At 39.5% G+C, this 19672-nt stretch overlaps 2 protein-coding genes across 9 annotated transcripts; both read right to left on the bottom strand.

Moving 5' to 3' along the window:
• Window positions 1-3686: 3686 nt before the first annotated feature.
• On the bottom strand, window positions 3687-8931 carry stxbp6l (syntaxin binding protein 6 (amisyn), like). Of its 3 annotated transcripts, none has more exons than XM_027000836.3 (7): window positions 8607-8931; window positions 7554-7710; window positions 7262-7392; window positions 6860-7136; window positions 6594-6701; window positions 5577-5737; window positions 3687-5223 (listed from the first exon to the last, which is right to left on the bottom strand). In XM_027000836.3, exons 2-7 carry the CDS (start codon window positions 7705-7707, stop codon window positions 5200-5202), a joined length of 855 nt encoding a protein of 284 aa, XP_026856637.2. In that variant the 5' UTR covers window positions 7708-7710; window positions 8607-8931; the 3' UTR covers window positions 3687-5199. The 3 variants fall into 3 exon arrangements, with proteins under 3 accessions (XP_026856637.2, XP_026856638.2, XP_026856636.2); XM_027000837.3 differs by having other exon boundaries at window positions 6860-7028; window positions 7554-7733; window positions 8607-8926; XM_027000835.3 differs by having other exon boundaries at window positions 7554-7733; window positions 8607-8923.
• A 1032-nt stretch (window positions 8932-9963) lies between these two features.
• Window positions 9964-19627, bottom strand: ddhd1b (DDHD domain containing 1b). Of its 6 annotated transcripts, none has more exons than XM_027000834.3 (14): window positions 19515-19627; window positions 18507-19168; window positions 18216-18392; window positions 17737-17865; window positions 17336-17483; window positions 17114-17223; window positions 16915-17021; window positions 13909-14165; window positions 13407-13482; window positions 12697-12846; window positions 12474-12538; window positions 12140-12318; window positions 10892-11146; window positions 9964-10820 (listed from the first exon to the last, which is right to left on the bottom strand). In XM_027000834.3, the coding sequence occupies exons 2-14, from the start codon at window positions 19144-19146 to the stop codon at window positions 10639-10641; spliced, it is 2475 nt and encodes an 824-aa protein (XP_026856635.2). In that variant the 5' UTR covers window positions 19147-19168; window positions 19515-19627; the 3' UTR covers window positions 9964-10638. The 6 variants fall into 6 exon arrangements, with proteins under 6 accessions (XP_026856635.2, XP_026856634.2, XP_026856631.2 ...); XM_027000833.3 differs by having other exon boundaries at window positions 13909-13993; window positions 14087-14165; window positions 18507-19605; XM_027000830.3 differs by having other exon boundaries at window positions 18507-19604.
• Window positions 19628-19672: the final 45 nt, after the last annotated feature.

The following is a 19672-nucleotide window of genomic DNA, read 5'->3' as shown; positions in this document are numbered from 1 at the left end:
ACTGTAAAGTGAAAAGACTTCCAATAGAATTCCTTTTTCATGGAGGAATGAGCAGTAATTAAATGGGTACAGGTGAGAAAGAGAACAAGTGTGATTCCAGCAGGCATAAAGAATGAAGCCTTGCAGTGTTACTGGCAGCTCTTCAGTGGTCCTGAATAGCAAAGCAACCCTCGCTCTGCCACCTGCCCCAAAAGACGCCACAGAAGCCAACTGTTACTCTACACAGCTGGAAGTCTGGGTGATGATTTTCTCATTGAATTATTACTGCATATTCATCTTGAAAAATGCCTTTACTTTCATGTGAAAATGTCTCTGTATCGTACACTGTCTGGGAGGTTTAAAGCTGCAGTGTAAATGATAGATTAGATAGATAGATAGATAGATAGATAGATAGATAGATAGATAGATAGATAGATAGATAGATAGATAGATAGATAGATAGATAGATAGATAGATAGATAGATAGATAGATAGATAGATAGATAGATAGATAGATAGATAGATAGATAGATAGATAGATAGATAACATTTTCTTGCAATTACATATAAACTGTGGCAAAACTGCAGTACTTCATCCCAGCCTGGAGAGATATGAGTTTTGGAGAGTGAATCAATAGGACAGGAAGCACCCAAGTGAGGCATCAATAGAAACATTTCTTTTTCCAGTGTTGCTCTCTAATTTGTTAATGCCCTAGCAGCTCTTCTCATGTGTGTTTGTGTTTGCTGTGTACAGCTGGATGCTGTGAGGTTATAAATATATGGCTATAGCTCTGACCACAAGCAAGAGCGGAGATTTAGAATCTCATTTGAGGGAAGAGAAGCAGCAGTGGCCTTAGTGCTGTAACTAGTGTATGATTACAGCAGCTAGGCTGTGCCCCTGTTATTCCTTTGTTATACTGCCAGAGAGAAACTTGATTTCATACAATGACTGTAGATTTGATACATCTGGTTTCTACACTATGTGCTGTTTTGGGATGTATAAATTAGCATGGATTATACATAATCTGTATCACTGTGTCACAGTGTCACTTCTTTTTAGTGCTTGTTCAACAGTAGCAGTCAGATGAGAAATCAGGGACCCATTTCCCAAAATCATTGTAATCATCTTAATATAGATCATCTTAAATGAAAGAGTATTCAGTGTATAATACTTATATATATATATATATACACACACACACACACACACCATTACTATTCCATTACATGTTCTGTTTGAGATCACCATGCCATAAGAAATGGTAATCAGAAAAAAAGTATGATGAAATGAAATGAAAATTGACCTGACAAATTGAACATAAAGTAAAACTGAAATTGAAATTTAAATAGAAATAAGTATATATAAAACATAAGTCAGTTCCTACTGTTTAATGGCACAGTAAATGCTAAAAATGAAACCAAAACTTTCAACAATTTCTCAGAATTCCTGTCTATTCATGCCCACTGTATCTTCTGTTTCCTGCCCATGAACTTTACATGCACACAAACTGGTGTCAAAAAGCAACAAGTCTGGGATTAGAAAAATGAAAGGAGTTTAAGACAGGCTGTTATTGGTTAAGGTGAGTCTCTCTCTCAAACACATGCACACACAAACCAAAGTGCTTACACAAGTGGACAGAATATACTCCTGGTACTTTAGAATCAGATTAGACAGTGTCACAAAGTGATAAGGTATTGTCTGTTATGTGACTGTAAAGGCGAGAGAAATACGTTTTTATTCCGATATTATCTGAACTATAGGGAGAGAGAAAGAAAGAGTAGGAGAGGGAGAGAGAAAAGATAGTCACCAAGTTCAGGAGGTTCAAAGTAAGAACCTTTGAGCAAAATTAATTAGTTAAATCATTTAGTCATTGCACATACATAATTTGAATTCTGTAGACATGCCAAGTGAGGCTTCCAATAAATATTTTAGATTTATTAATGTACAGGCTTTATTCTAAAAACCTGAAATGCCTGTATGGGTAATAATTTCTAGTGCAGTCTTTCCTAGTCTCCTTGTCCTGAGGAGACAGGGATTAAACCATTCCTGAGGGGACCCATCACCCAGCTACAGAAACAACTACACACACACACACACACACACACACACACACACACACACACACACACACACACACACACACACACAGTCAGATATATGCAAAGCAGTAGAAAACACATTCATGTCCCACTTTTCCTGTTTACCTGAATCTGGCCTTAATCCCCTACCCTCTAGCCCTGCTGTATTCACAATACAAATAAGATTATTTTTTTTCAGTTCACATTGGCACAGGAACACAATGTTTGTTTAGTACATGTAATGAATGTATCAGTGTAAGTTTGTAGTTTTTCTAGGTCTTCATTTCCTCCAGGCACAAAATTATATTGATTCTGAGATAAGATCTTCTGAGTGATTGTGTTGAGGTTTCTGTAACTACTGTGGTGTAATCAGCAGAAATAAAGAAATTTGGGCACTTGTGCTAAACCCAAAGTGAAAGTAGGGAATAGAGCTACATTAAAATTTTTTCACTTACAGATTTTTCAGTGTAAACTCTGTGTAAACACTGTCTAAACGTGATTTCTTTGACTCTCAAAATTAAATTAAAATGAAATGCTATGTAGGTGCATTTCTGCAATGTGCCCTCAAAAGAGTTTAAAAAATCTAAAAACAGTGAAGCAAAGTGACATGTTTAATACTATTTTGGACTACATGGATGTTAGTTATTGTCTTTGAAAACCATCTGAAATCACCTGGATATGACTTCTAAATAGGAATTTGTGTGGCCAAGCTGTAAAAAATCTTTGTACATTGAGGTACTCATCTGTTGTGCAAAAAGACCCCACTCAGAGGTTATGCTGGAGTCAGAATATAGTCTAATGTTAAACTTCAATGACAAGCAGATTCTGAGAATGATATGGGATTGTTGTACTTGTTTTCTAAATGACACCTCACCATCCTTGCTCAGGGTTGGACACATTCATTTATCGTGCCAATAATAGGCTTTGAAGGCATTTCATGCCTGGACTGAATTCTAATTTCTAATTTCTAATTTGATTTGTACTGAATTCTAACTTGTACTGCAAAATACATAACATTAAATTATGAAATGAGGATGGATTAACCCCTTCATGTCATGAGGATGCACTGTTCAAGTTGGGGTTACATATTAAGCAACAGCACCACCGTCTATGACTCCCAGCAACAAGCACAGGAAGTCTATAACGCTCAAATCAGGACTCACCTTTTGAAGCCTCAGTCAGAGCATCAATGGCTATTATAAAGGTTGCTTCATAAATGTTTTTTTCTGGTGTTTCTCAAAATAAATACAGTAAAATGCAAAATTTTCACTGAACTGTTTCATCTCAAGAGACTTTAGGAAGGCCAGTATTAATCCAGTATTGATCTTGTTGCACAAGGCTTCTCCTATTTAGCGCTTAAAAATAACTTAAACGGGAAACCATTACAGTGCTACTGGCATGAGGAGAGTTTCCTGCTCACTGATGGAATTCTCACTCCACACAAGTCATAAAAATAAAGCTTGAACTGGGGAACCCAGTCACAAATGATGTTGGGAAAGTCACCAATTGTTTTATATGTGAATGCCCTCCAATGGTGCAAAAGTGTAAAATTATTTTTGGAGTTTAGTGATAAAATCTATTTGAGCAGCACTTATTAGACCCTGCTAAAGAAAAGGCTACTGCACACCTGAGGTAAACCAGTTCTTTTACTGTATCAAAAGAAGAGTGTTAACATTCACCCAGGTTAATTTCCATGGACCTGATCTGACAAGGACACCGACAAAGACGATGGGAATTACAACTAGGTTATTAGGACTTAGAGAACACAACCACCACACAAAATGCACAATGCCCATATTTGCATGCCTACCTCATAAAACATTCTCTGGCTCTTTGGCCTTGTATAAATGGGTGCTTTCTCCCTGAACTATTAACCTGCACTGTGAATGACATTAAAATGAATGAATATAGTTAACTAAGACCCAGGACCAGTTTTAGAACATAAATCCAACATTAATATTTAAGGCACATGAAATAGCATAAACAGTGTGGAAATTGACGGTAAAACATAAGAAAGTATGGTGATAATATAGAACATATCTTGCTGCATGATCACATATTTCCACCAACCTGAAGAAGCAGATAAGTGCGCACAATCCGCAGTGCAGTGAGCACAATCACTGACCCACCCACAAAAGGCAAAACAGTCAGCAATTGGCATGCTTTAATACTACACTAAATCTCATGTCAATTCATTTGCACACTCACTTCATACTTGAAAGCTATGGTCTACATGTAGTCTACATTCTCATCTAAAATCTGTTAGTGTTTTTGTATCAACATGGGCTAACAATATCCCGGCTCTATTTTCACAAATACTATTCTACCTATTTACTCATCCCTGCGACCATCAGCCCATCAGAATGGACAAATTTAATTATTTTAAGTCATAGTATACTTCATCACAATAAAGGTTTAAACATTAAAAACAAATGTCTTTACCAATGTAGTTTAGAAGATAATTACGTAAAAAAAAAAAAGAGGAGCTGATTTTTATCTTATTAATGCCCCAGAAATGCAAATGTCACATTAAACAAGTCACACTGTCTCTACATTTAGAAGGGAGCAAAGATTCCCTCTAGAAAAAGCCCCTACCATCACTCAATGTTAAGTGTTCATATTCTAGCAGTTAACATCCTTAGAGTGGATGTACAGTACCACTATAGCATTTACTACACATATGATATGCATGTACAATCTGACAACGTGAGTGTGCCCAAATGACATCAATCTGATTAATTATTTTCAGCATTATTAAGTGTCCAGTTTCAATCGACACAAAATATTAAAATACACAAAAAGCTTTCTGGAGTTTCACACGAGCAAAAAAGGTTTTCTTGGCAAAGCACATTTTTTCAAGGCAAGGCAGCCCTCTTTTGGCAGAAAGGCTGATATACATCATTAGCAACACAGCATTCAAAGAGCATTCAGTGTCAGCAACACTCTGAGACTGCCAGTGAGGTACAGCATGAGAGAGAATCCTGTTAGACAGCAGCCTCTCACACAAACAGCAAAAGCCCACACATACCTAGAAGAGACAGTAGAGTCTCAAACACAATACTGCTATCTCTGAGGGAAAGGAGATTTTTTTAAAAAGTGTGCAAAGCAGTCAGCTGCGCAGTGGGAAAAGCAAATGGTCTTCTAATTCAGCTGCTTCAAGGCCATCTGAGAACAGAGAAAAACATAAAAGAAGACTTCTAGTTCAACATATATAGTATATCTACTACAACATTATAGTATAGTACATAATATATCTAGCACAACAATAATAGTATAGTATATCTATAGAACAACTAGTACAAGAATAATAAATAGTAATATACATAAATCAGGAACTGAGATTCAGGCACTTTTAAGAAACTGTTAAAAGTGAAATTTGGTATTCAATTAATCACTTTATTTCTACAAGCTCCAGAGAAAAAATACAATAAAGGCTAATCTATTATCTGAAATAAATGACCACACATGCATTGATGATGAATTGGCATGTGAATGGGTGTGGGATGATATTTCCTTACTTTGTGGGCAGCGTCACTAAGTTGTTTGGTTCTAGGAAGTATGCGGGCAGGCCTGTCTTCAGTGCGCTCACTCAGCACCTGGCTTGCCCTCCGAACAACATGGCCCACGTGCCTTGGTGCTGGAGGAGAGGGACTAGGCTTGGACACTTTAGCAGTTGAGTCTGCAATCATAACAAGAAGCAGAACAACAAAAAACAGCTATGATTGTTATGACTGTTAATACTAGACACGTGCAAATAATAAAGCTAAATAATGAAATAAATTTGACCACAGAGGCAGAAAAAAGCAGATTGGTCCAGTACACTGACATTTAGCTCTAGTTGTTTTTGTTCACTCTTTAGTCCATAACTACTCTCAGATAAGTGGAAGCACTTGAAAGGCCAAACTCGGTTCAATTTCTTTTTCATATTTTTGGTCATACAGTTTAGATTTGTTCAGATTAAACTATAACTTGAAACAGAACACTGATATAAGGCTTGTCCATGTGCACCCTGGCACTTCTCCTATTCATTACATTTCACAGCCCAGCAGCATGTCGTGAAGCTTGGTGCCAGTTCACCCCTTTAACCCCGCCTCACATGCCAGCCTTTGTGTCTCCACTCGCCCTGCTAAACAAAGTGGCTTCTGAAGCCCCGTAATGGAGCCATTCTCCAACCCTGCCAGGAGATCCAACAGCTGTCAGAGAGTTCCACATAGCCACCCACGGCAGAGGAGCCTCCCTGCATCTCAGCTGACAAAGGCCCACACACGCGCACACACACGCGCGCACACATGCACGCACACGCACACACACACGCACACACACACGCACACACACACGCACACACACACACACACACACACACACACACACCACACTTAGCTGTCACATACCACTGTGCCCTCAAACAGACAACCCCTTTTCTGTTAAGGACAGTACACAGAAAATTAAAATGGAGATAGACAATTAGTGCTCCAAACAGATGCACACAGAGCTTGAACAAACAATTCAAGAGTTTAGCAAGCTCTCTTGTCTACCTTTTTGGCTGCTGTTTTGGGGCTGGCCATGGGTCAAAATCAATGTGTTTTTCATTCGATTCAGGAAGATCTTACAGCGGTAGATAACCATGTTAAAAGAGCAGGCATCTACAACAGTAAACAAACAAATAAATGATAAGTACATTGTATTCTACATTAAATATTCAACACCTGTAGATCCCCTGTAATGCTAATTTGCTCTTAGTCATAACAGAATTTTGTCATGAAGGATCTCTTTAGGAAGGGTGCTCTGCACCAACTCTCACCTCCCAACAGTTTGGACTGACAGTTGATGAACTCAGTTGGTCGTGAAGCAACAAGGCTCTTCTTGCTCTCTGCTGCTAGAATCATGGGTTGGTCTCCAGAGGTCCCAGAGGCCTTCTGATCTCCAGGGGCAGTCACACTGCCCTGGCACAGCTTGGCCTCCCAGTAGTTCTGACAGGCATGGTAGAGGATTTGCACAAACATGCACTTCTCTGCGACAGAGCTTGCGACCCACTGGTCAGAGTTGTGATCAAAAATCAGGTTAAACTCTGGACTGTCCTGAAAATGATTGGTCAGAGCCAACTGGTTAGCGCTAATTGGTCAGAGGAAAAGGGTAAAAGGGATCAAATCAAAGGCTGACATGGAAACGCAATGTGAATGTTGTGAGTGTGAAATGAGGAAACCTTGTTGGGGTTGATGCCATCAACCTGACGAAGCTTCTCTACTGACCACTGGGATCGCCTGGCAAAACGAGGGGAACCCCTGTACTGCTTCACCTTGGTGATGAACACCTGAGTGGGCCTCTTATTTGTAACTGAGGAAGTTGAAAGGATGATGTTGATGATATTCAGTCTGATGTTAATTATATTAGACAAAACATGGCTATGAACCCACATAAAACAGATAGGCGACTCAAATATACTATATATGATTAAACACAACCAAATCTTTGCAAATAAACAAGCAGCAGTTTACCTGACAAGCAGAGGAAGGTCACATAGTCACGCTTGCGGCCAGCTGTAAGGAAGGGCAGTCTCCTTTTCCTCCTCTTCCTCACCTCGATCACCACCAGTAACTTCTCATTTCGTGGGGTAAAGATCTCCCTGCTGATGGCTGACTGGATATTCATGATCTGAGTGCAGAAGACTTCTGCAACTACATGGTTCAATATTTCATGCCAGTTTCTAAAAACATGATCTTCTGCAGACTCCTGACTAACCCAAAACAGCAGTTAGAATATTAAGGTAAAAAAGATTCTTATTTGTGTTCTGAAAAAATAAATTATACCATGACAAAATTAATTCTACTTCTCTAGCTTTTTGTTTTGCATGTATCCATCAAACACTACAATTACTAATCTTGTTATTTCTATCAAACTGTGAAGCTCAGTGAGTTTGTTGCCCCAGAAACAATTATTCAAACCCTGAAACAAATGTTGTAGTTTGTAAGTATCAGATAATACACAAGATTACTATAGCATAAGCAAAAAACTGGGAGAGTACCAACACAATATATGAAGAAAAAGGAAGAAATACAAACAAGAATAAAAAGGAAACCTGAAATCTGGCAAACATAAATATAAGAAATACACTGTATGGTACAAAACACACATACTTGTGTAAGAAATATACAGTATTGTACAAAACACCAAACAGGATACTGCATGCATGCTTGGCTGTAAAACTGGTTAAGGTTAAGACAACATGGAAGATAGCATGTTTATATTATTAAGTCGACAGACAACATCAGGCAACACTTTAACGGTCAAAATATTGGGAAGCATATTTTTTTCTCCAGTGTATACCACGAAACGCTTCCTAAAGGTTAACAAATGTGCCTTTTAATTTTAGCAATTTTTGTTCTCATTTAATCTAAATACAAATTATATATATTAATTTAATAAGGAATATTAGCTACCCACACTGCAACAACAGCACCTACTTTTAACAAAATGCTTGCGGGCGAAAATTTGGGCATCACATCAAAACCGTTCAGATTTTCCCATCTATACAGCAAAATACACGTTACCTGTTGGTTGTTCTTGTCTTCAAACTGTTTGATATAAAGATCGTTTGTTAATAAGCAGTCAAGTCATTTTCCCGTGAAATCGACTACTGTACAGAGCTGATTCTGAAGTTATATTCCGCCAAGTCACGCGCAGTTGGGACCCCCACTCCGGTTCGCAGATCACGTGAAGTAAAATGTATGCTGCATCCAGTCTTATATATTTAAAAGCAATATTCACAATATGATAGCAAAATTATTCCAGTATAACACGTCTGTATGTTTGTGGACTGCTTTTATTGTCCGTGAGGACAAATTACACTGCCTAAATCACTTGACAGATATTTGTAACCCACTGACGGTTAGATGACAGACTAATTTTATTGTAATGCAGGGTTCCGAAATTGGAAAGTGGAATTAAAATAGGTTAATTCATACACAACACTAGAAATAATAGATATTTTAGTCTATGTATGACAACACAAAGATAGTTCAGGTTACGTGCCTTTTTTTCTGAAATACAATTAATCTCTTTAAAGGACGTCATTTCCGTGACGGTATAGTGCATTTATCACAGAAGTGTCCATGATCGAAGGAGATCCATGTATAAGGATTTAATTAAGCACGACATTAAGTAAATTATTTGCAGATCCAAATGTATCTTTCAGGCCACATAACGGCTATAGTATGTGTGCAAATTACAGTAGCAATAAAATCAAATTTTCAACAATTCTATATTTATCATATTAATACCAACAGAAAATAAAGTGGCTACATAATTAAACAATTTTAAACTAGTTTATCGTGAATCTATATCTCTCCATAAAATAACATTATGTTCAATTGCTCAGTCTCTCTCTCTGTGATCACTCATACGCGTATGTTCACATAACCAACCTGCAGCGCCTAAATTTATTTATTTATTTTGCCTTAAAGTGACAAATATTTCTTTCATGGCTTTGTGGACACACAAATCAGAACTTTTCAAATCTGATGAGTGATGAGTGATGAGTCACTTTCGTATGTGATCCTAAATGCAACTTGAATAATAACTGTCAGATCCAAAATTCAGGTGGCTTCTTGCGCTTAGCGATGTGTTCCTCAAAACAACAATAGAGGAAAACCACAGCAAGGCTTTTCCCCGACATTTTGACCTGACCGTGCAGAGTTTGCCGTCTTCCAGAGGAAAATGTGAAGCATACAGGAGCAACACACATAAGCTACCATTTCACCGGTTACATTTCACAAATATGACGTTTGTTGGTGTTGGTAACGTGTAAAATGAATCAATAAGCGAATTTATATATGCCTGTGCTTGTTCTGCTGTAAACCATTCAATAAATGGATCAAGCATAAACTGAGAAAACACGCACACACACACTTTTGTTAGAGATTCATTTTCCAAATAGTTTACATGATTACTCTGTGTCAGCGTCCAAATACAACGGAGCTTTAGCACATGAGATACAGGAACTCAAAGCTCATTATTTAGCAATTTTTGGACCCTTGCATTCCAGTTAGTTAAAAATGAAAGCGGTCAGGTTTTAACTTTGTTTGTTTGTTTGTTTGTTTTGCTGAGACACGTGTAAACATGGAAGGACCTATGAAAAAGCTTTAAAAGTATTTTATGTAAATATGGCCAAAATGTAGAGCTATTGGTTGGGGTCAGAGTGAAGATCCAATCTAGTTTTGGCAGGATGCAAACGTTACGCAGCCGCAATGATAAACGGAAATGTTAGGAAACACAGTACAAATGACCATCATAAATTGGCTGCAATTAGTGTGTTCTTCACTGTAATTTGTTCATTGCTTTTTGGAAGAACACTCACTATTAGAATTACTGGCCAGATAATGAAATTCAGTGGCCAGGGACAGAGACTGTTCAAAGTGTTTGCCAAATGTCAAGGCAAAGGAAAGGTTCTCTGTGGCACAGTGACTTGGGTCTATTAAGACAATTATATAGCCACTTCAGGTGCATGTTGGGTGTGTGTATATATTCACGTGTAGCACCCATTGGTGTGTGTGTGTGTGTGTGTGTGTGTGTGTGTGTGTTGTGTTATGTTTCTGGGTTGTCCTCTGTGCTCTCTTTTGTGCTGCTAGGCCCGTACATAAATGTCAGCAGGAAGAGAGCAACATCGGGGGAGCACCAGTAGGCAGTGTGCGAAGTCACAGCCGACCAATAACGGCTCTCCACGAGGCCCTCCCTCAGCTCAAAGTCAATTCGCTGATGCAGCCCTGCTGATAGAGGAACCACTTGTTACTTTAGAAACAAAATGGAAAAAAAAATAAAAATAGAAAATGTAACTTACAGGTGGAGCTGTCCATAATGGCAGAGGTTGATTGCGACATGCTGGCTTCTCCCTCCCTCCTTTCCTCTTGTTTCTCCTCTGTCTTTTCCTCTGCTTCAGCAGCTCCTCCATCCTCTCCTATAGCCCCGCTTTCTGTTTCACATGCCCCACCCTCAGAGTCTGAGGGCTCCTCCTCTAATCCAGCAACCTGCCCACTTGAACGAGCAAAGCGGGAAAAGAGTATTCCACCAATGCCTTTACCGATGCTTGCTGCTCCTAAGGAAAAAAAAAACACATACACAGTCACACATACACGTATGCTCATATGCTGATTTCGTTTCCCCTATAGTTCCTGCTCTAAAGAGCTAGAGTTAATTGAACATAACTAATTAGGGCTCTCAACTGGTGCAACAAAAAAGTGTTCACCCCATCACTGTGAGACTGAATTCATTCCATGTGTGGTTGGGAGCCCAACAGAGCCAACTGTCCATGCTCTTGGGGAGGCAGGCGTATACTTGTGCTCCCATGTCAGTTAAAGTGACACTTTCTCATGCATCAGAAAGGGGAGGATAGTGCTATCCTCTGAGCAGATTACTCTGGCCCCTTACTTGCAGGTTGCATGACCTGCAGCTCGAAAATTAGTGGTTGGCTGCATGTGTGTTCGAGGAAGCATGTGACAGCCTTTGCCCTCCCTGGTTGGCAGCTGTCATGTGACAGAGGAGATTTAGCTGATGGATGCGAATTGGATATAACTAAATTAAGGAGAAAAAAGGGAACAAAACAGAATATTAAAAAATGATTTATGAACCACCATTTTTAAATGGTGTCATTTAACAAGTGAGCGAGCATTGCAAGTATCCTTCCTATCCTCACCTTACAGGAATCAGAGAATTTAGGATTACAAAAATGAGCATAATAACCAAACAGACAATCTGTTTGGAACTGTTCCTTTTATGGATAATTCTGGAAAAAGTAATTTAACCTTTGTGAAAGAGAGCCTAAAGAGACTTCAAACTAGAGCTAGCAAGTGTAACTTGCATGACTATCTTACATAAGTAACTAGATTGTGCTACAAGTCAACCATCTTATCATAGAAGAGAGTCTCTATTTTGTGAATTCCAGTGGAAAAACAGTAGATAAACAAGAACAGACATTTATTTACTTTTCACATTCAAATAGCACTCAGAGTGCCACTCTGTCCACAGAGGAGCTGGGTGATTTGTATGGGCTCCAGTGAAACAAGGTGGATGCATTTGTTGTTGTGCTCACCCATTATGCTTGCCTTGCCAAGGCTGGTGATGGATTCGCCATAGTGCCGGCGGGGTTGAGGGGGGGAGGTGCAGGGACTTGGGAGGCTCTCGCTGTCCGACACCGATGCACTTTCCTTTAGCGGGTTGAGCAGTGTGGGTGGAATTTGATCATATGGAGTTGGATTGCTGGTGTTGTACCTTGAGCCCACCCCACCACATAGACACATACATATTAATACCCACTCATACACACAAATTTGCAGTATTGAGCTTAAGAGTTTAGCTTCTTATGACATGATATATGAGCAGCACCAGTAGTAAAGACGTGCTTGACTTTATGCCATTTATCTTACCAGTGTATCTGAACAGGTGCAATGTTACTATAATGCTTTAGGATAAGAGGTTCAAGCCTGTAGGCCTGCAAGAAAAAGAGAACATCCTACAGGTTTTCATATTCTGTTCAAGTCCAATATAAGATGAAATTGTCCTTTGAACAGTTTTCCTAGAAAACCATTTATGATCCATTATTAGTACTCCTGTCATATCTTTCCATGCTAAAACTGTGGATCAACTGACCACAGGATCTGTAGGGTGGAAGATATTGAAAAGTTGCTGGCAGATGGAACGGGGAAGGATGTGGTCTTGGGTCCCCATGGTACCAGGCCGTACACCACGCAGAGCCAAGAACACAGCCAGAGGAGAGCCCATACAGAAGAAGTTCTCCACCTAGAACCACGATTCACATAATGACATAGAAAGACAGTAACAGACATAAACAATGAAGAAATGTATATTCAGGGTTGAGTTAAATTTCAGTGGAGACAACTGAAAGAAAGAATTAAATCTGGGGTAATAATTTTAAATGTTCCTGATGACTTCTAGTAGAGAGCACTGAGGTCATACAGCCCCTCCACTCAATCATGTCCTCCATCCAAAACTTTCTTCCTAAGTGCCCTCCCTCCAACTGCTTCTATGTAAAGTCTACAATTCTATATGATGCATGCAGGCCTTTAAAAATTGACAGCTAGGAAGACCTGCCTCCTTGTAGAACAGTCTCCTGATTGGTTAATAGAGATGGACCATGTTAAAATGATTACAGCAAGGCTTCTTTCTCACAACAATAATTTTAGGAATAGCAGAGGTATTTTTTAAATATAAATTACAGCGAGAGTAAATTCAGATTGTTTTTTTGCATGGAGAAAACTCAGGAACTTTAGTATAATATAAACAGTGTCAATCAAATTCAGCCCTATGAAGAACAGAATTTGCATTATTTGCCATCTTACCTTGAATTTCAAAGCTGGAAACGAACTAGAGGTTGAAGACTTCAGGCCTTGAAGCTGATCCTCCAAACTGCTCAACCTGTCATTGAAAAACAGACAGATTACATAAAATAGACTGCAGTACATGAGTCCATTTTCTTACCAAAACTCCACTGTATGTGTGTCACATGGAAACCAAGGCAAAGACAACATAAACATAAAATCCTGCTTTTTCAGTCATGTGTCCCACCAAACAAAACAAACAAACATACAACAAAAGGTTTTAAAACCTAGTACATTTTAGGAATGGCTCTGGTCCCTAATCATGTGGATTTCAAGTCTAATTGTGGGGCTGTATCTCTGTGCACAGGCTCAAGGAGTACTGAGAATTATGCTCCTCCATGTGGGATGGAGGCTGTGGTGGCAGGCACTCAAGCGGATAAAGTGGAGATACCTGTGGTGGTGGTGGGTACCTCATGCAAGTTAGGTAGAGGAGATTAGAATAGTATTGAGCAGTGATGGGTACCTCATGCGGGTATGATGGAGTTCCTCCAGCAGTCGCGGTTCCTCATATCCCCACCGGTGCAAGTCTGTTTCCATGGCATCAGGCGCTTCATGATAATGAAAGTGCACAGGGTCCCAACCAGTCATGATGTCAAAGGTGATAACACAGCCCAGTGAGTGGGCAACAATGGACACTTTACCATTCTCTTCAAATGCGGGATTTCTTGAACAGAATAGCGTATAGAGCCGATTAAGCTCCTTGGTCAGACCTTTGGTAATCTGCAGAAATACAACATGCAGAAACAGAATGTGTATTAGCATGTCTGTATGATAATGGGAAACATGAAAAGAAAACATTTAATTATATAAATCATAATTTATCTTTGCTTACTGAGGTTAGGTTGAAATAGGTTTAAATTGGGTGTAAAGGAAATAAGACTACACATGCACAGAGTAAATATGATTTAAAAGGTTGTCAGTCTACTGGATGTCAAACATTAAATGCACTTTCATCCGAACATCAGAATAATTTTCTTAAAATGTTTTTTTTTTTTAATACTTTGGTTGCAGCTTGTAATACTTTGTACATCTTTGACCAAATATCATTTCCTTTATAGGCTTTGGATAATAAAACATTATTTGGCAACCAAGAGATTTTGTTTATTTATTTTTTACTTATTATATTAAAATCTCCACTATATCCTTTTGCGGGCTCAGTAATCATTAGCCAACACCTGACCAAGAGAGATTTTGGCACTACGTATTGGCATTCAGTATGGGGGATATTATGTGCTACATCTGAAAACAATAATTACAGTGTGAAATCATGAAAAGCAATATAGATAGTTTCAGGAGCAACATCACCAGAGAGATGGCATGCACCTTGGCAACAGAAATGGAGATTTGTATCATTGATCAACAGTGTTAATCCAATTTCTTTAATAGTTAAATTAAGTAATAAGATATGTCAAGCTTATACAATGATGTTTATATGCAGGCATTTAGTTTTAATAAGGTTCTTCAAAAATAAAGATCTTGCAATAATGGAAAAATGTACTACAATTATGTGTTAAATCAACATAGTTACTATAAATCACCACCAAATAACTTCTATAAAACCCATTATTTTAAAAGTGCATTTCCTGAATAAAATGCAGAGCTTAAAGTGATTCCCCGGTAGTTGCTAGGTGGTTGCTATGGTCTTCCTATGTGGTTAGTATTCCAGGTGGTTGCCAAGTGGTTCCTATGGAGTCCCAGGTGTTGCTAGAGCATTATCATGTGGTTGCTTTAACGTTGCAATGTGGTTGCCATGGAGTCCCAAGTGGTTGCTAGTTGCATGAAGTCCCAATTGATTGATAACTAGTAGCGTGTAACCAGTTAGCGTGTAACCGTTTAGAGTGGGCATGGCTGTGTGTGTGAAGGTTTTGAACATTCTGGCATGCATTTACTATGGGAAAAGATTTTAAAAAATAAGGTTGCTACATGGCAACCTTGTTGTCCAGTCAAAAACCAGTATACAGCTTGCATTTTGGTCATTTTGGTGGATTCAAAGATTCAAAGTGAGAGTCAGTGAAGACATACCATCCATTCACATACAGTATAAGTTCCAACTAGCCCTCTACCAAGCTTCGGGGGCGTGTTTATAAACTGTGTTGGAAGATCTTGCATGAATTTTCCCATGAATGCTAGCTAACAAAATCTGTTTTGTGAAAGATAAATGAGCATGTGAAAAACAAACTGGAGTTGCAGAGTGAAGGGAAGCGAGTCATTATCATATAATAGGTACCATTTTAGGTTGTCTGAAAAGTATTAGCTAACTAATATATGAACTGCATTTCTAGCTTGCTAAGTACATGGATCAATGTCGCTTCTGCCCTGAGGTACTATAAGCCAACAAGGTGATGACAGTTGGCTAAAGTCCACTTTGAGGACTGAATCTTTTCAGAGTTTATAGTACTTCTCTGGTTTGTTAAGAAAATTAAGTAGGAGCAAATTGTGATAGATGAACCCAAAATGGACCAAAACGAATTAAATCCTGGCTGGTCTCAGTCAAGATACCCTCCCCGCAGCCTCTTAACCCATCTACTTATCTTTTTTCCAGCCTGGACACAAGTATAGCCATGGTGTTCTGCATCTAAGGTACAGGGAATCTCTTCAAACAGTACATGTGCAAGGCATCGAACATGGAAAGATTGGCTGATTTTAGACCCTGAGCATTTAGATTTGAACTCGAATAGGCCTCATTCTCCAACAATGATAAACACGCAAGCAAATAATATATGGAAATCTTACATTATTCATCATAGTTACTGGACATTTTTGTAGAGGGCTGGGATTGGACAGTAAAGGTATTTCAGTGTCCTACATACCTCTTATTGGAAACAGAATAAAAACCATTGGCTCATATGAAGAAAAGCAATGAAAAGCAAACATTGAAATCCTATGTAAAGCAAAGATGGATTACATTCACTTCTGATACAAAATGTAATGAAGGTTTTGCTTTTCAGCAAAAATATGGCATATTTTCTATGCATCATAATGAAAGCAATATTATTTAGGTATTTCACATTTTATCATCGTCACAAGTCATGGCATGTAATCTGCCACAAAATGCGTAGCATTATCACAATCCCGTTAGATGCAAAATAAACAATTATTCAATCTAAACAAAAAGGTGGATATAATTGTCTTTAACCATTATGAACCAGATTACCTATTGTGAATTTATTATAGTGAGTAATGAATATTGCCCCATACAGGACCTTTTTGGTATTCACTCTTAAACCCTGCTATAGTACTAATAGTATGGTGTTTGTAACAAAATATTGTGTTGTAACAGAGGTATCCTTGTATGTTTGCCTCAGTTCTAAGTTGAACAAGCTATAAAAATCAATATTAGTTGCAAATTAGTTTCTGCTGTCTGAGTAACTGCTTCCAGTACTTGAATAATAACAAAAACTTTTTTTTTTTTTGCTCTGACATAGGATAGTACAAAGAAGCCATGGGGTATACTTCCATGTCACTGTACCTCGTCCCGGTACAGTGGGCTGGTGTAGTACATGATGTCCATGGCACTGCTGTTTAGCATGTCCCTGAGGCCCCGCACCTTATCCGGTGTAATAGAGTCCACAGTATCTGGAACAGCAGCCACACTATTCAATGTACAGCTAATACTGCAATGCCATAACTTTTAGGTACCCTATGTCAGCCATGCTGAGTGCTTATACCTCCATCCAGACTGAGTTTAGATCTCCACTCCACTGGAAGAAACTCCACATGTTCCAAAGATCTGTCACAGAAATGTTTTTCCTCCATCTTTCTGGCAGCATCACGCATCCTATATATAGACAGAATCACAGTGGCTCATAAAGATGCAGATTTATATGCGCACAGTGTGCAGTGTGTATTGTACTTTGTGCAAGAGAGCACCTTGGCAGAGGCCCACTTACATGCTTGTATTTCTGATAATACGCCCCTGGTCCATCTTCTGTCCAATGCCATGCACTACAAATACAATGTGGGTAGCCGCAGGGGGCGTGTCTTCTGGCGCTGCCTCCTCTACATAGCCCCGATGAAGGCGGGTTCCACTGCTGGATGCTAGTTACACATGTATGCACATACAAACATTCATAGAAAAACTTAATTTAGGACAGGTATCTGTTGTTACAATGGAAATTTAAAGCCAGCATTCGATACTTTATGTGGTTCTTATGATGTTTGTCATCTTTCACCATAAACAATAATGTCACCATTATAAGCCAGGAATACGGCTCAGGAACACTGTACCTGTGGATGTGCATAATGTCATAAGATTAAAAAAGGACATGAGAGCCTCATACTGATAGCTAACCTTTGGAAAACCCAAGTTTCTGTGTGACAGTGCGGGCAATCTTGGAGGTGGTGGCATCACTGTACAGGTAGACCTCATCTACGCTGTGCCAATCAACGTGACTGCGACTTAGCTTCAGGCTGTGAATGACTGAGGAGAAAGAGAAAGAACAGCAAGACGCAGCCCAGGTGTCAGAGCTGTTCTTTACTTAAAAAGTTTTCATTGAAAAAAGTTATCATTTATTATAAGTCTAAAGCAGAACAAACTATGTAAAATATATGCATGTGTGAGAGAGAGTTTGAGTGAAAAGGGAGAGAGAGAGAAAAAGAGTGGGAGGGAGGATGTCTGCATTGTGGCACAGCATTTGCATTCAGTCATAATCACTGTGTGCCCTGTATGATTCAGCTGTAGTTAGCTCACACTGTCCCCTGCCCTCACCCCCACTGTCCACCACAAAACCCCCTAGTTACAGTCACAGCTCCTTTCAGCTGTTTTCTTACCATCCTTACTTTCTACTGCAGGTATTGCTGCTTCAGTTTCAAAAGAATCTTCAATCTGGTGGCCCCGGAAACAAGCCAAGTGCTCTAGTTCAATGAGGTCACTGTCCTCCTCTTCCAGAGGCAACCAAGTACCATCAGTAAACCACTGCCCTCTCATCACTGGTATCCCATCCTGCTCTGTGTGATGGAAAACCCAAAAAAAACTCATTGTAGACATATCTGGGTGTCTATATAGTACACCACTTTTCAACAGTCCCTATATAAAAATAATAAGAGAGCAAGCCTACTTACGGTTCCAGTACACTGGATAACACTCCTTTTCTTTGACATCCACCTCATACAATCCACCTCGGACACACACCGCCTCCACGCTGATGCTTATTGAATCCAGGTCCCTCTCGCATGCTCGGCATGCTGCCTCCTCGCTTGCTGTAACTGCTGGCACCTTCTGAATGCTTAGCGCCTCTGATTCTCTCTGTCCTGATGCCTTACACTCCGATGCCAAATCACATACCACCTCTGACTTGCTGGGATCCTGGCAGTTGACCTTATTTAGATTAAGGTCGCAAAATTTTCGGTAAGACAGCTCAATGTTCAGAGAATCGTGTCCAACAAAGGGTTTCCAGGTTCTTTTGTCCTCTTTATAGAACCATCGCACCTCCTCTGGTCCAAGCTCTGTCACAGCTTCACCGCGGTGCCTGGAGCTGCTGGAGCGGTTGCGCTTCTTTGTTGTGACATTATGGTCACTTTCACTGTAGTTTGGCTCGGTAGTGATGTCAAGATAGTCTGATCCTGGGTCAGATCCGAGACACCCATGGTAGTCTGAGTAAGCATCTTCCACAAGGCCTAACAGCATGCTGTCCTGGGATAGCCCAGTTCGGCCATGAAGCAGTGGCAAATGTCTATCCAAGCCTGACTGCACCGAATCCATCCCCCCCTGTATGTCCTCGCGCCTAGGTTCATTGTAACAGGACGCAAATGCATCATTTGTTATACTCCAGTCGCAGTGACTGACATTACTCTCCTTACTCTGTGATGGAGAGTTCCGAGATGAGTCTTCTTTAAAACTGCTCATTACTGGTGCGTAAAAAATTGCAAATTTTAACGCCTGTCAGCTTACTGTGGTAACGAGTCTAATGGCTTCAAAAGCACACTCCAATGTGTCAACTGTAATTACCACCATCTGTACAAAGCGCATTTAAATAGCAGCACTACAATTATATAGTACATTAGCTAAATAACTATTTTAGAATCGCACTCTGCAAATTGTTTGTAAGCTGTTCATATGCTGTCGCTTACGTCTTGAGTATGTCCTTTCTGTCGCATTGATTGAAGCAGCAGTCTTCTTTAGCAGAGGAATTGTGCTCCTCCCTTGAGTGCGTAGCATTAATGAACACAATTTGAACAACCAAGCCACCGTAGAATGTGTAAAAGCGGAAGTTTACGTTATGTTTCTT

The sequence above is a fragment of the Electrophorus electricus genome, chromosome 7, assembly GCF_041902795.1.
Source record: "Electrophorus electricus isolate QZ-2024a chromosome 7, ASM4190279v1, whole genome shotgun sequence".
NCBI lineage: Eukaryota > Metazoa > Chordata > Actinopteri > Gymnotiformes > Gymnotidae > Electrophorus > Electrophorus electricus.
The sequence above is the reverse complement of the archived record's forward strand: the minus strand, read 5'-3'. Positions and strand labels throughout refer to the sequence as shown.